This window comes from Vidua macroura, chromosome 3 (genome assembly GCF_024509145.1).
Source record: "Vidua macroura isolate BioBank_ID:100142 chromosome 3, ASM2450914v1, whole genome shotgun sequence".
Classification (NCBI taxonomy): Eukaryota; Metazoa; Chordata; class Aves; order Passeriformes; family Viduidae; genus Vidua; species Vidua macroura.
This window is the reverse complement of record NC_071573.1, coordinates 16,040,525-16,056,411: the sequence shown is the minus strand read 5'-3', so window position 1 is coordinate 16,056,411 and position 15,887 is coordinate 16,040,525. Positions and strand designations below refer to the sequence as shown.

Sequence of the window (15,887 nt, the reverse complement as noted above, 5' to 3'; positions counted from 1 at the left end):
CATTAAAAAGCCCAAAGTCTGAGAAGCACAGGCAAGCAGAGCCTCAGCAACTGGTTCTGGAAGAGCTGGGAAAGGCAACTTCATGTCTTGTATGTACCCAGGGAAGAATTCTATGGGGCAGTTCTCACCCCACCTCCAAAAGGACTGACAACATTCCACAAATGGCACTATAAACATACCCAACCTCAGTAGTGTTCTCAGTGGGCTGCAGATTTGATTTAGACTACAAGCTGACTCCTTGGAGCCTGTGGCCATCTCCTGATAGTGTGTGTGCCTCTCAGTTTGCATCTTGATAGCATGCAAGTGGCACGTGAGCCATACAGGTATTGGCAAAGCATAGTTTGGGAGGGAGCAGAGGGATGCCAGTGCAGCCCACCACAGTGGGAGGCTCACGGGCCAGAATGTTGGATCACTGTTGGAGATGGAATATTATGGAGTTATACGAACCTTCAGATGCATCTTGTATGACCTTGTCTTCTATTCTCTTGTTCCAGGTACAATAAATAATTCTGTTTTTTTTTCCAGGGAATGCAGAATCAAGCCCAAAAAACAAAAGTCTGTTGCAGGGATTTCTGTTAAGGCTCAAAAAACAAGCACTTTTAATTTGAGATAATGTATAGCATTACAAATGGATCTCATTAATTCTGAGTGGGTGCTTGGGCTTTGAAGTTATTGTGCCTCCCTGTACCACTGCCAAAGATATAAGCATGAGGGTAGCATTAAATAGGATACAATGTGAAAGAAAAAGTAAATTTAATATTATGTTTATGCCCTTGTAAATGTTATAGCCTACAGTTATGGGATAAGAAAGGGAAGAAACAGAGTTCAGGCAGTCTGTTTAGGTAAAGCACACTTTTCCTGGGGTCTTAGATGACCCATTTACTCTTAGGCTTTATTTCTGCCATTGAAAATTAGGAATAATTGTAAACATATGTCTTGATCCTGTCAGAAGACTGCAAAGCCCTAAGGGATCTTCAGGTGAAATGTTCACTAGCAATATAGATCATATCATTGCTTGGACTCAGGTCTTATCATTTCCTTGTTTTCCAAATTTAATTTTATTGCTGGTTGTTCCTAACTAAGGCCTAATCCTTATCTCATATACTTGAAGATAAATGAAGAGTTATTGCTGAACTCAACGACACTATAATGTATTACATTCCTCACAAAAGCATCTAGCTCTGCTCCTTGAAGTTTCTACTGATTGTTTCATGCAACATATAGTGCGGGAGGCTGTTCATATTCCTTCTGGAGACTGGATTTCTCCTCTGAATACCTAAGATATTACCTAAGATATCTCACCTATATTGCCTAGTATGATGATTGTACCCCCTTCCATTTATATAGACTCTCTTTCACAATGTGGCCCGGTGCTTTCTTTGGGATTTTCCCCCTCACCATGAATTCCCAAATTTCTAGTCAGAACGATCCCTTTTATTTGCTGTCTGTCATTACCGGCTGCCACTCTAAAGTTTTACACATCTTTTTTTCCACACTTATATGCATTAAGCTGCAATTTTTCACTTCTGGCTTGATTTAAATAATGTAAATCCTTCTTGTGTGATTGTATTGCTGCTTGTTATTTATGGTGCCGTGGTGTACACTTTTATGTGCGGACTGGGGAATCTTCTTTTGTATGCAGTCATGGAGATCATCTTTATAAATAATGGAAAAGCTTACAATTGTGATTATACATCTCTTTGCAATAGCTGTATATCCATTTTTCTCTAGCACTGAAAAGACATCTCAAAGACATGTGAAAGGGAAACTTTGTCTTTTATCTCCACTCTTTCCACAGAAATTCTTGTTTCCTTAGACAAAAAAAAACAGAACCTTGTTCATCTTGGAATTCCTCATCTCCTGAGAATATATAATGTGAAGCCCTCAATGCCACACTTTCTTTAATTAGTGGTAAGATGACCTGCTGCTTATATGACCAAGCTGCTTATATGACCAAGCTGCATCCTGTGCACCTCTTCCACAGCTTCACCAAAAGGGAAACTGGGGTTTTAAGAAATAATATAGCAGACATAATTATCAAGGCACGTGCTTGAGATATTGCTACTGTTGATACTGCTTCTCCTTTCTATCAACAGCAGTCCTTGTGACAGCCGAGGCAGTTCAGTCATGTTTTGCTGGATGGGCAGGTTTCTAAGACGAAGCTTAAATAAGCAAAGCAAGGATCTCTTCAGTCTTTCTGCACAGGATAAAAACATGGCCTACGAGAAAGAGCCAAGTGACTCACCATTGCTGTCTCCCTCCTCCCCAGGGGGCTGATGGCAGCCTTATGCAGGCAGCAGGAATGACAGCAGCCTTGTCATCAATCACTAGAGCAGAGAAGTTCCTTTAGAGAGCCTGCCTTGCTGATGCTGCAAATGTGTTTAATGGGTTTGGCTGATCTGTCTGTAGGATCTGTAGATATCAAGCCAGGTTGGAATAGAACAGAGCAACATATGGCACATCACATGCTTGGAAGGCCACTCCTGCACAGACTGAATTTCTTGTATTTAACTTAGAGACTGCTAAACACGGCTAAATTGTGCAAGGACCTGTGACTGTGGCTTAACGATGACAGGCAGCTCATCCCCACACAGCCTCTTGCTCACTTTCTCCCAGTAGGATGTGCAAGGAATCAGAAGGGAAAACTTGTGTGTTGAAATAAAGACAGGTTACTAGAAAGAGCAAAAGCTTCATGCACACGCAGAGCAAAATAAGGAATTAATCCACTACTTCTCATGGGCAGGCAGGTGCTCAGCCATCTCCAGGAAAGCAGGGCTTCCTCATGTGTAATGGCCGTAACTCTGATCATCTCCCTCTTTCTCCTTCTTCCCCCAGTTTTATATGCTGAGCTGCCATGTGGTGGGGGATATCCTTTCAGGTACTTGGGGTCCTCCATCCCAGCTGTGTCCCCTCCCCGCTTCTTGTGCACCCACAGGCTACTTGATGGTAGGGTGACATCAGATGCTGTAAGGCCTTGACTCTGTGTAAGCTCTGCTCAGCAGTAACTAGAATGTCCCTGTGCCATCAACACCATTCCCATCATAAATCCAGAACACAGTCCCATACCCCAGCTACTGTGAAGGAACTAAACCTGGTACTGACTATAGAATAAATTAAACAGGAACAGGGAATATTCCTGGGCACTGGCACTCAATCATTGCATTGTTAACAAGGTCCCTGGCATGATGTTGGGCACTTGTCTCTCCCAAACAATTCCAGGCATGTGTCTTAAATTAGTATGGGCAAGGTAGCATCTTGCAGACTGTTGGATATGGCCATATCATAGCAGAGGACAAGAATTACAGGGAAAGCTGTCAGTTCTCCATTTTGTACCAGGTAACAGTTTTTATCTTGTTTAATCTACTACATAGATACCGTGTGTCTAAAGATACCTTTGGAAAATTTGTATTAAGTAGGAAGAAAGGAGAGGGGAAAATGCTCTAAACAATCACTGAAGTGAAGCGAAAGATATGCTTGATTTTGAAAGGTACCAAGGAAAAAATGAGATCTTGAAATTCATGGCAGTGAACTATACTTGTCCTGTGCACAGAGAAATAAATTCTCATCAGAGTGGGGGAACCAGAGTAAATATTTGCAGTAGTGTGTTGGAGCCTTAAGTAAGCATCTGCTCACTGTAGCAGTAGGCAGTGGGTGCATGCTTACATACCTGCTGATCCATTGCTGCAGGGAACAAGATGTGCCAGCTGATCCCATGTTGTTCATGCTGGGATTGTTGAAGGCTGTTTTGGCTTGTTCACCTCTTATGAAAATGCCACTCTCAGTGATGTTTAAAGATAGTCTCAAGAAAAAAAAAAAAATCCCAGCACATGGGCTGAGTTAGGCTGTTGTTGGTCCCATCATAAGTACAGGTACATGAAGAATGTCAGAAGCTAGGAAAAATCCTCCTCCTGCTTGAGGCAACACACAGGCTACCCAGTTATGCAGTTCTGAAACACAGACATACCTTAAAGAGATCATAAGGAAGCAGAAGGAAAGCCAGGAATCCAGTCTGTGTGTAGGGAGCATTAAGAAAAGACTGTTTTACATGATCGGATGATCCTCATGTCTTTGGTGCTTCATTGGGTTTTTTGTTTGTTTGTTTGTTGGTTTGGTTTGGTTTATTTTAATTTAGTTTTTTTTTGGAGTAGAAGAAAGTTGCAGTGCTCTCTGTTAATTTAGAATCTAGTAAATACTGAAGTAGAAATGTTAGAGCTGAATGGTTGGTCTGATGCATATGCTGGTTTGAGACAGTTGAGTGTTGGTGCATTGTCTTTCAACTGTACCAAACCATAGTGATAAACTCACAACTACTGCTGCCACAAACAGTACAGGAAACCACTGAGCTGTGCCTGAGCATATTTCACACCAGATTTTACTGAATTATTATTGAAGTTGCACTGTCCAACTGAAAAAGTGTGCAATCATGATAAGTGCACATTTTTTGAATAACATGATTGGTGTTTGGATACAGTGTGCAGCCACTACTTACCATTATTGCTAGAAGTCCAAATTCAACTGCTGTACAAGATGGGGTTGATGAGCCAGTAAAGTTTTAGCAGTTACACAGGATAGAAACAGAGGAACTGTGGTAAAAAAAGAGGAGACCTACATGCTCTAACGCTATTGCTTTTTCAGTTATTTTCAGTGCTTTTCCAAAACATCAGTATCAGTAACAGCCATTTCCACCAACAAGAGTGAGCAGGCCTATGTGTTTTCTAATTTGTGCTGAAGCAAAGCACTGCTGAAGCCTAGGAGTGTTACCTTTGAGAAAATACAAAGAGAGGACAAGGCCTGTTTGCACATGCTTCCTGACCAGGTTACACTGGCTCATCTGAGTTTATTTGTTTGTAATTTTTTCTAAATGTGATCATATTTCTATTAAAGCAATATCCACTCTTACAACCCTGCATTTGTTGCATTCTGGGTCAGTCTGTTTATCTTGACTTCCTAGATTTCATGTTAGCATGATCAACTAATTGTCTCATAATCTGTAAGAAAAATCCTTTAACATACTTAACAGGTGGTTTCATGTTGTCTGAGCACAGTAGAAAGGCTTCAAACTTTACATCTCTCATGCAAAAGCATGTATGTGCACAAGTGTATGGGATAGCCTAGATTTTCTTGTGCTGTAGTACTTTGTGGCTGGTTCCAGCAAAAATGCATGCCTCACACCATTATTTACAACTGTAACAGTGAGAAATTACAAAACCTACTCTTCATTAACCTCCAATAAGGCTATTCCTGCAGCCAGTGATTGCCATTACGTTGATGGAGTGCTGAAACAGCTCAATAGTCCTGGCTGGCCTGTCTCTCCTGTGACTGCACTGCAGCTCCTGCCTCCCACCACTACCCAGAACACATCCAGCAGAAGCTGCTCAAATGATTGATGAGAAAAGCAGCTCATAAAGGCAAGCACAGTGCCTGAAGCAACAGCTGTCTAGCCGTGTCCCTGCAGTAATTAGATAAATGAACCCCAAATGAAATCTTACAGGCAAGAGTAGAAGGAAGTTATAAAATCCCCAGTGTCAATCTCTGCTTGTGTTGCCTCATCCCAGTCTGTGTTTGTAGCTATTGGTGTGTGATACAGATTAGACACAGCTTACCTCTCCCACCTCCCCTGCTCATTTTGCTGCTGGTCCTGCAGACAGACCCCTGTGGCCACAGGAGACATGGCAGTGTCAGGGGCTGGACTCTGCTTTCTTTTTTTTATTTGTTTGGCACCAGTTCTACTTTGCAGAGTGTGCTGAACCTTTGTCCTTCTCCACAGAGTATGAATGTAACAAAAAGTCCATGACGGGTCACAAACTGAGTTTATCTGGGGAAAATCCTGCAATTAGCAAATTCCTTCTTTGAGAAATAATAGGTGTGTTTATGGGATGCATTAGATAAAAAAGGAGAAAGAAAAATGGCTCAGGCAACTGAAATTTTCATAGAGTTGATTAAAAGTTTGATGCTTATTTTTACAGTACAGTAGTATAATGATAATACAGCAATTCCCTAGGTTTTCTCTTGATGCTACTGAATGGTACCCATGAAGGAACCCATCAGTGCCAATAAAGAGAAATTTATGAAAAAAATAGATTTTTATATATATTCAGAAAATGTATATGCTTTGAAAATGGTGTATATAATTGAAATACATGCACATATGTGTGAAATAAGTACATAGACAAATATACAAAAAAACCCCAAAACCAAACAAAACAAAACAAAACAAAAAAAAAAAAAACAAAACCAAAACAAAAAAACCAAAAAAAAAAACCCCAAAAAATCCCCCAAAAAACCCCAAAAAAACCCAAAAAAACCCCACCCAAACCTGTTGAGGAAGCCTGAACAGGTGAACTCTGATTCTGCTTTTATTTGTGACATTTCACATCTGGAGTAATATTGTGGAATTCAATGACTGTAGTACTCATGTAAGAACAAGTCATGTCTTTGAAGGCAAGAACTGCAATGCGGAGAAGTAAATGGGGGTGCTGTTGGATTAAATAGTTGTCCAGTGAAATACAGTAAACTCATAAGAGAAAACACATGAAAAAATGCTACCAGCATGAGCAGAGCTAAGAAGTGAAGTTATATCCTCTAAAAGGCACAGCAGTGATGCAGAATAAGTGACCTTTTCTTTTATTCTGTCTCTCCACTCCTAAGCTAGAGTAATTCTTGCTGACTTCAGCCAGATTTGCATGGGTATAGCATTAGATCAAAATTAGGCCCAGGTTGTTTGTTTTAGCAAGAGCACATGTCTCAGGAGGTTGCTTTCATGTTTCCCCATAGAAACAGTCAGAGGTGCATCTAAGGCTGGGCACTGCCAAGACCTGATCACTGGAATTCAAAGGAGAATTTCTGGCAGATTGAGTGGTCCCTCTTGCAAGAGGTATCTCTGAGACGCTTCAATTACAAGAGATTAGTGGGAAACTGTAGCAGTAGACTGAAGGAGTAATGACACATAGGAAGTGAAGCAGAAAACCTTTCTTCTTTTTAAAGAGAAGTTCAATTTGTACTTTATTTAAATATAAATTGCAAGCATAAAGTATTAACATTCTTAAACTTCACTCTTCAGTTAGTTTCAAATTAACCATACTGTATTTCTGAGTTCCCCAGAGCAGCACCATGATCTTCAGCCTGTCTGTTCCTTAAATTGAGCTGAAGTCTTTTAAGTCCAGTAAGTTCCTGTGCTATCCCCATAGCTGGCTGAGTTACATTTGCCCATCCTTGTGCTGCCTCTCCTGTGGTGTGGATTTTCAGGGGCCAACACAAACTCTGAGCCTCTCCCTGCTAATCCCCCAGCTATAAATTGCATGAAGGACTGTGAAACAGAAGAGCAGGAAGCTGTGGTCTCCCATAATTATTACTGCTGTTAGTTGATTTACTCTTGTCATAACCACTATTGGGAAATGCTTTGCCTGAATTCTTGGATTTAGGTTACAAGCATAATAATGTTTCATAATGGGTGTGGAAAAAATGGCTACTGCCAGTTCTTTGAGGCCAGGCAGTGACTGAATCTCTCAGTGTGCCTGGCAGTGAAGTAAGCTGTGACTCTGCCTCCTGTACAGGTGGACAGTGTGAAAGAGACTGCACCAAAAGCTCAGTCATACTGCCTTCAGACAGAGCCATCAGGAGGGGTCCTAGATCCCCAATCTTGGGCTGATTCCCAGACCACAAGCTTACCTTTCTTCTCAGAAGACATATCTGGCTCAGATGTTTTAAAATCTGTTTTGGTCTGCCTAGTTCATTGTGCCACTGTTACATACATAGTTCTGAATGTGTTTCTCAGGACAGAAGTTTGCTTGTTTTGCCTGCCCATTGGGTTTCTTTTAGAGTCACAGTTCCCATGGCATATAGGGGACATACAGTCTGCACAGATGGGATCTAATTGTTTTCTCAATTAATGTAATGTAAATCAAGAGTAATTTGAAAGGATTGCACTAGTGTGAAACTGGCCTGGAAGATATTTAAGTGCCTACAAATTACCAGTGAGTTCAAATCATCTATTGTTACTACTTGTATTCTGTGTCCATGACACTCATGTGCCTAGCTTTATTTTTGCTGGCATATATTTTTGCTGGAGACTGTCACACAGATTTTTGTGTCTGTCCATGTGTGCGCTATGGAATTTGGGCCAGGCACTGTGCTGCCCAGAAAGAGCATTTTTATTATACTTGGAGCAAAAAATATAACTTTAAGCAGCCTACAATGTAGACACCTACATCTCAGGTAAGCTTTTAAGATGCCTGTGGTGTTATAGAGAAAGCATGAGGTATTTGTGGAGTTCATCTGTTATACAACAGAACATGCAAATTCAGTGCTAGAAATGGTTGTTCCTCTCTATTGCCTGCAAAGGGGGCAGACAACTGTCTCAGATGGAGACAGGTTCTGTATGCTGATCTAAAAGGAGGTGAGCAGAATTACCTTTGATGTGGTGTCCCAAGAAACACAGACATCTTCATGATGAGTAAGAAGTGGTCCAGCCATATCCACATATAATGAATATGATATTCCTCTGCCCTAACACATACGAACGTGGTCTTTTCCAACCTAAACTATTCTAGGATTCTGTGTAGTCATGGCACTTAGGGACATGGCTTAGTGGTGGACTTGGCAGTTATATGTTAACAGTTGAACTCAAGATCTTATGGAGTTTTTATCCAACCCATGTGATTCTGTGATTCTGTGAACCATTATGTCTCAAAACAAAAATCCCTAAGGCACAGAAGTACAAAGGTTTATGGCAATAGCAGTATTTTTCTTGAGAAGTGTCTATATTTGGCAGTATTGAGGAACAATATATGCTGTTTGACAGCTCCTGGGGCTTCTGAGTTGGGCACTTTTTTTTTTCCTTAATAGAGGTTAATTCCAATTATCTGATGCTAGTAAATTTTTAGGATTTCAGTTGTACTAGTATTTTACTCTTGGGAAAGAGGAACCTGATGCCTTAGCTTCTATCACTATAGCTGTTGGAAGATAGGAGGATTTGCATTATTCCTTCAGTAAGAAGTGGCAGGTATTAATCTAATTTTGTGTGAACAGGTTTAAATCCAGACCCATGCCAGTGGTATTATGCCATAACAAAGCCAGTGTACCTGCTTTTAAAACTGCATGCCCATACAGTTTGGGTCCAGAAAGAATTCTTAGACTGCCTAAGAAAGGTTGTTAAATTTCACACACTGTCCATTCTCCAAAACACAAAAAAACTTAGCCTAGAGTATTCTGTTAACTCTCCTTTGCACACAAAGATAAAGATCGTGATTTCACAGAAGCCAAAAATACACATAACTTATAGGGAAAGAGATTTCTAAAGCAAGCAAGTATTTTATTTAAAGTAGTTGGAGAATAGCATTTATTTTGTTTTCCAGCAGATCATTCTAATACTCATTATATTGGTATCTACTTAAAAATGTGGGACACAGTAAAAGAAAGCCAAAGGCATATGAAGTTGAAAATAGGAAAACAGCATAGGATTGATACTGCCCTTTGTTTTCTTGCTCCCCATAGATTTATAGTTGTATTCCCTTCCTTCTCTGCTAACTTGATCAGTGCTTCCCTTCCGATCTTCCAGGTGACCTAGGGCTGGAATTAACAGACCTTGCCGAGTTCATGTGGACTGATGGGGTGTGTTGGCTGCTGTTATCCTCAGCAGAAGTCAGCTCTGCTTAGGGTTGGGTCCAGAAGAATGCCTTTGGCAAGATATTAGAGGTGGCTTTTTACAGTTAGAGGTTAGGTTTCATAAGCAGTTCAGTTGAGCAGGAGAACACATTCCTACCCAAGCAGTATCTTTTGTTTTTTCCTCAGATAATTGTGTAAAACTGAAATTGTGTGAGCAGATTTGTGACCATTTCACCATTTAATGACAACTTGTTTGCCAGGTTAAAATACTGGAGTCAAACTACCCGTTTAACTCACTGTCATACAGAGAAGATCTCACAGAAATACTGAATAATACCAGTTAATATCTGGTCTCATTCTGTTGTCTTCAAAGGATTTGTGTCAAAAATTAATTTTCCCAGATTTTACTTCTCAAAGTAGCTGATTTATTTGCATGCAGGATGAGCTTGGGCCAGCATGAGATGACACCTACATACAAAGAGCAGCAGTCTCAGTGAGACCAACAGGAACTGCAGCCCAGTTTCTGGGGTTACAACCTCCTCCCGGAATGCATCTGCCATTCCAGCAGCAGATGTGCTCCCACCCTATGCTGACATGACCCTTTGTGGTCACTTGCATGCTAGACGTGGGTGGGTTTAATAGAAGTGACATTTGATTTAGGAGCATTAACATAAAAGTTCTGTCTAGTTGGTGTGAATGCCAATCTGCTCTAGGAGAAAGTTGTGCAGGTGTGACTAGAACTGGCAGACAGGTGATGTTCGCCCTCTAAAGTCAGGAGCTCAAGTGCCTGCTGGTGGTGAATTTATGGGGAAAACCAAAGCTAGATTGATTGTCATCAGTTTTGCTTACATCTAAATTGCTTACCAACTCAACTAAAGATACAGCATAACCTCATTAAATCTATGAAGATTTATTTTTGTCTCAGGAATAACATCTTATTATGTAGCTATTTAATGAATTGTGAGCTAACATGTTTTAACAAATCTTTTATCGCTTATTATATTCTCTCCCTTGATGGTAATTTCAAAATCTGACCATTAAAATGAGACTCTTTTCACAACTCTTTGATGATGGCACTCAGAACTGTGCATTTCATCTTTGCTTTTGGATTAGAATTGTAAAGGTGTAAATTATAGATCTGCCTTTTATGGGCTCTTATTGATCAGGCTGTTTCGTAGAAACCACAGCAGTTCTGAAAGCTTAGCAGCCTAGAGTATCTTTCAGCTTTCTTAATTGGGCCACCAGGGTACACTTAATTTTCAATTTATATTGAGAGCAAGGCAAGGTGATGTAATACTTCCTCATTGTACTTGAGTAGCATCAACACTAAAAAACCATGATGTGCATTGTAATTCTCAATACACAAGTTCTTGTTGAAATAGACTGAGAGTTCTGGCTTCATTCACTTCATAGTTTAGGACAAATTCTGCCTAATACTTCCTGTGTATTCACTGACTTTCACTGAGACACTAGCTAGGAAAAGCAAATATGGTTTGGTCAAGTGCAGCTGGAAAATTCATTCAACATACCAGTTGTAGAGCAACCAATGAAACTAATGAGACTAATGAAACGTGCTTATCTTTTGTGTGTTTGCTGACAGGTCAAAGTCATGGTGCGCATTTCTTCCACGCTTGCCAGAGACACGTCTGAGTCCAGCTCTTTCCTAAAAGTTGACCCCCGCAAGAAGCAAATCACACTGTATGACCCACTGGCCTGTGGAGGTCAGAATGCTTTCCAGAAAAGGGGCAGCCAGGTTCCACCCAAGATGTTTGCTTTTGACGCAGTTTTCCCTCAGGATGCATCACAGGTAGGCCCTGTATGACTGGAAGAGTTATCTAAGCAGCAGTGTGCACCAGAGCCAAATTTATTTCTGCTGCAGCAATAGTACTTTCAGTGGACTTCTACCAGGGCTGAATTTGGTCTGCCATGATCATCAATAATGAATTTGGTTTATTAAATTTTTGCTGAATAATGGTGTGTTTTCTTTATTCTCCAGTGTAAAGAATTTCTCCTAAAATTATACATTCAATAAATGTGCTAAATGGTGCCTAATAGGAATGTCCTCAATATCAACAAGTTACTGTGTATTATAAAATATTACTGTTGGGTGTTTACAAAGATGTGATCAGAACTACAGTTCTCTAATGCAGTCCTCTATTAACTAAGGGATCAAGGATTATTTTTACAGTGTTATATTGTACAGTTTGCAATAAGAAGATGGAGATTTTAACCCACAGGTCTTTATTAATGAGTATAGATTCAGGTTTCTTATCTTTATTAGACTTTGGTTTGATGAACTATGTTACCCAAACGTCATGAGGACAGTAAAAGAGTAAAGTAACATTGCAAAGTATAATTAGAAAACAGTCCTGTAAGGCTGGCTCTGTATTCATAAACCAAACAGAGCTAGGACACAGGGCCATCTAAAGTTCTGTCACATAATCGTGTCATCAGGTCACTCCCTCACCCAGTCCTTATCCAAGCAGCTAGCAGCTTACAGACTAATGCCTGGATGCAGTTCAAGGGACTGGCCTGTGAACAGTCCCTTTCTTGGCCCATTTTATTTTCTGTTTTAGAGATAGTCTAGAAGTAGCCGTGAACCAGGGTGAATTTACTTGATGTGTTGTCAAATGTAAAGTGCTTCCCATCAAGGCCTAAACTGTGAATTCTGATTGAGTTTCATCCACTGTTGTTAAGCAGTTGCTGTAGGAGCACTGTCAACCATTCAGCCTGCTTAACCTTAAATCCAAGAATGCCTGGGGTAAATTTCTGTGTTGTACTTCTTAAAATACTGCTACAGTCTTCAGAATGGAGTCTACTACTGCAAAAAGCTGAGACGATTCATAATAATGTTGGGTCACCTAGCTAATTCCAAAGAGGCTGTTTGTTCCCTTTACATTCCTTACTCACATGCTAGTGGAATTGAACTCAGTCCATAATTGGGCAAATAATTGAGCCTGCAAAAATTCCTCAGTGTTGGATTATTTTTTAATCAAAACTGTATTTTAAAATCCCTTAAATAGGTAGTTCTAACCAACCAACTACGGCCCCTTACAATATGTGTATTTTTTTAACTTCACAAAGGATGTTGATGCATCAGCAAATGAAACTTACTTGATCCAGAACAAAGGTCCTGCTTCATGTGCTTACACAAGTAATGTCATTCCTATCAACAGCACAGGTTATATGAATGGGATAAAGAGGATCAGATTTTTTGATACTTCAATATGGTATCTGAAGCAGGGAAGACATTGCTACCACTTTCCGGTGAAAATAATGATTTTCCTTGTTATTGTTAATGCTTTTGTTTTCTTTCTTTCCTGTTTTTTTATTCTTTTTTTTTTTTTTTTTCCAACACATGTGACAGGCTGAAGTATGTGCTGGGACTGTGGCTGAGGTAATCCAGTCTGTGGTCAATGGGGCAGATGGCTGCGTGTTCTGCTTTGGTCATGCTAAGCTTGGTTGGTATTGCTAAATTTCCCTACTCAAGCAGCAAAATGAATATTTTTAATGCAGGATTGCTAGTCTATTAGGTTAGGGAAAACAAACTTTTATTTGTCTGTGTTTATTAATTGTATTTGAAAGTACCTGTGCATGATCTCGTGCTACATCTTCATCTCTTGCTTACACATTTATTCACTTTTCTTATTGTGTAAATGTTGGACAGCATGCTCTTTGGAACAGAAGTTACCTTTGAATTATTGCTTCATTTCAGCCCTTAAATATTATAGCAATTTTGTCTTTCATTGTCTTCAGTTGTTAACGAATGGTCCAACTGTGATCTACAGTTTTCCAAATGTGTTTGGTGTTGGTGAGGGTTTGCCCAAATGCCACTTTTATCAAGCTGTGTACTATAAATATTCACTCAAATACTTGATGTTTGTGATGGCACTCTTATGGAGTGTGACTGGGCACTCAAACAGTTTGATTTATACTCTATTCCCTGATTAGACAGTTCACTCATTACTGGTTTTTTTCTACTGTGTCTCCAAAAAATCTTATTCTAGTGATTAACTGTTGCTGATGGATCAAAACTCACACTTTGGACATGCTTCAATAGCATTTCAGGTATTCATGGAAGGACAACAAAAAGAAGAATCATCATCATTAATACATGATTATTTTTAAATAACTGGATTTTGAGAGTAATCATATGTTTTGTTCATGTTTATATAATTGTATTTTGGAAGTATTGTCTCTTGAATGGAGAAGGATTTATTGCATGTGTGCAATGATCTCCATTCTTTACTATCTCAAAGAACCGCAGATATACACATATAACTTAAAAGGATAATTCAGTTTTGCAGGTGGTAAAGAAAATCAAGCTGTATCAGGCCACGATTATCCCAAATTACAGGCAACAAAACCTGGAGAGCACTGAATGCTGCAATGCAACCAGGTCTGGTACAATGAATGGAGCAAGTTGATGTTCCAGTTACACCAGATGGCCCCTCTGGACCAGGCAGGAGTGACACTAGGATGAGCTTTTAGATATTTAACCCCCCTGCCAGACACAACATTGCAAATGAGATGGAAAAGGAAGCCACTAGATAACAGGCTCTCACAAGTGCTACACATCTTTAGAGAGGTATCCTAGCTAGGCTTTTGCTGAAGCATGAGTTGGGTTTCTGCAGTTGCTTTGGTAACTGCACCACCACCGTTCCACAAACCATGGACCTACCCAGACCTTGACACAGACATGTGCATAGAAGTATTTTTTTCACTGATCTTTCCCCACATAGATTCATAAGAAATAAAACAAGGTAAAGAAGCCACAAGTACTTGCCTGAAAGGATGTATACCTTTATCATTTGGCTTATAAATTTAGGAGCTTTAGGAAACTCATCTAAAGACATTATATGTAGTGACACCTAAAGCAATTTAAGATAGTACTCTATGTCTGTTCTTAATTAACAAACTTTTACAGCAAAAAAAAGCTGGAGCTATAATTGCAGAGTTAAAAAATACATAACCAGGGGATGGTTTTGACCCAGATTAAATATTAATTGTAGTGGACCCACTTCTGCACCAAGTGGTCACATATACCTGGTTGGTTTTGGTTTTTTTTTTCCCTGAATGAAGTTACATCTGTGTGATTCTGGGATCAGGTTTATGTCAATCTCAGCTCCAGCATTTGAAATACAATCTAGTGCTTTGATGTAAAATGGTATTGAACAAACACTTACAGTATTCAAAGCAGAGGTTTTTAGAAACCATGGCACTCCTGCTCTGCTCAATTCCCTCCATGATTCAACCACATCAGATGCTGCAGCATTGTAAGGTGGGGGCCTGCCTTGGGAATGGGAGATGTCAGGGTAATGCATGAAGTAATGATTTTTGAAAGAAGCTCAAGCTTTCATCTGCATTTTCCATGTCCTATTTGTCTACCTGCCTATATTTTCCCATTGCTGACTGTCCTTGTTGTAGTGAAGTTATTTTCATGAAAGTTGTGAAGGATAACCTCTCTTGGCAAAAGGCTGCCAAAGTCCTGGGAATGATGTTATATTTTCTTCATCCCCCCATTCCTGACAGGGAAGTCATACACCATGATTGGGAAGGATGATTCCATGCAAAACCTTGGAATAATTCCTTGTGCCATCTCATGGCTATTCAAGTTGATTAATGAACGTAAAGAGAAGACAGGAGCACGCTTCTCGGTCCGGATTTCTGCAGTGGAAGTGTGGGGAAAAGAAGAAAATCTGAGAGACCTCTTGTCAGAAGTGGCTACAGGCAGCCTGCAAGATGGCCAGTCCCCAGGTGTCTACCTTTGTGAAGACCCCATTTGTGGCATGCAGGTGAATCCAAGATTAATTTTACACTGAAACAAGTAAACATGACTTTTTTGGTTTCTTCTGGAGCTATTGAGATGGTTCAAATTCAAGAGCTACCCAGAGCATAAAGTTTATAGACTTGACAGTGTTTACTTTAAAACATGCAAGAACTTCATGACCTGCAGCTGCAGGGCCATCTGCTCTCCTGGCCTAAATATTTGTACCTCTAGTATAAGTGATATAGAGCAAGGGCTTGTGTTCATAGAATAGAATAGAATGTGAAAACATTCAGAGCAAACAAAAATTCACCTCACTCTTAAAAAAAGAAAAATGAAACAAAAGGGTGTTCTCTCTTTTGTAAAACAACAAGCTAAAATATTTACAGTATTGCATAAATTTCTGTAGGCCATTAATATGGCTGTTTATTTCTTTATAAACTACATTATTTATAGCATTTGCATTAGCAGTTTCATGGAGCATTAATTGCTACTTATTAATTGCTGCCAAGAAGTA

General features: G+C 39.8%; 1 protein-coding gene across 1 annotated transcript in view; it reads left to right on the top strand.

Moving 5' to 3' along the window:
• KIF26B (kinesin family member 26B) overlaps positions 1–15,887 on the top strand; it is a 270,993-nt gene that overhangs the window by 199,622 nt on the left and 55,484 nt on the right. The window contains exons 6-8 of the mRNA XM_053973226.1: positions 11,204–11,410; positions 12,971–13,064; positions 15,136–15,398. Of these exons, the coding sequence (XP_053829201.1) occupies positions 11,204–11,410; positions 12,971–13,064; positions 15,136–15,398 (564 nt within the window). The remainder of the gene's footprint in view (positions 1–11,203; positions 11,411–12,970; positions 13,065–15,135; positions 15,399–15,887) is intronic.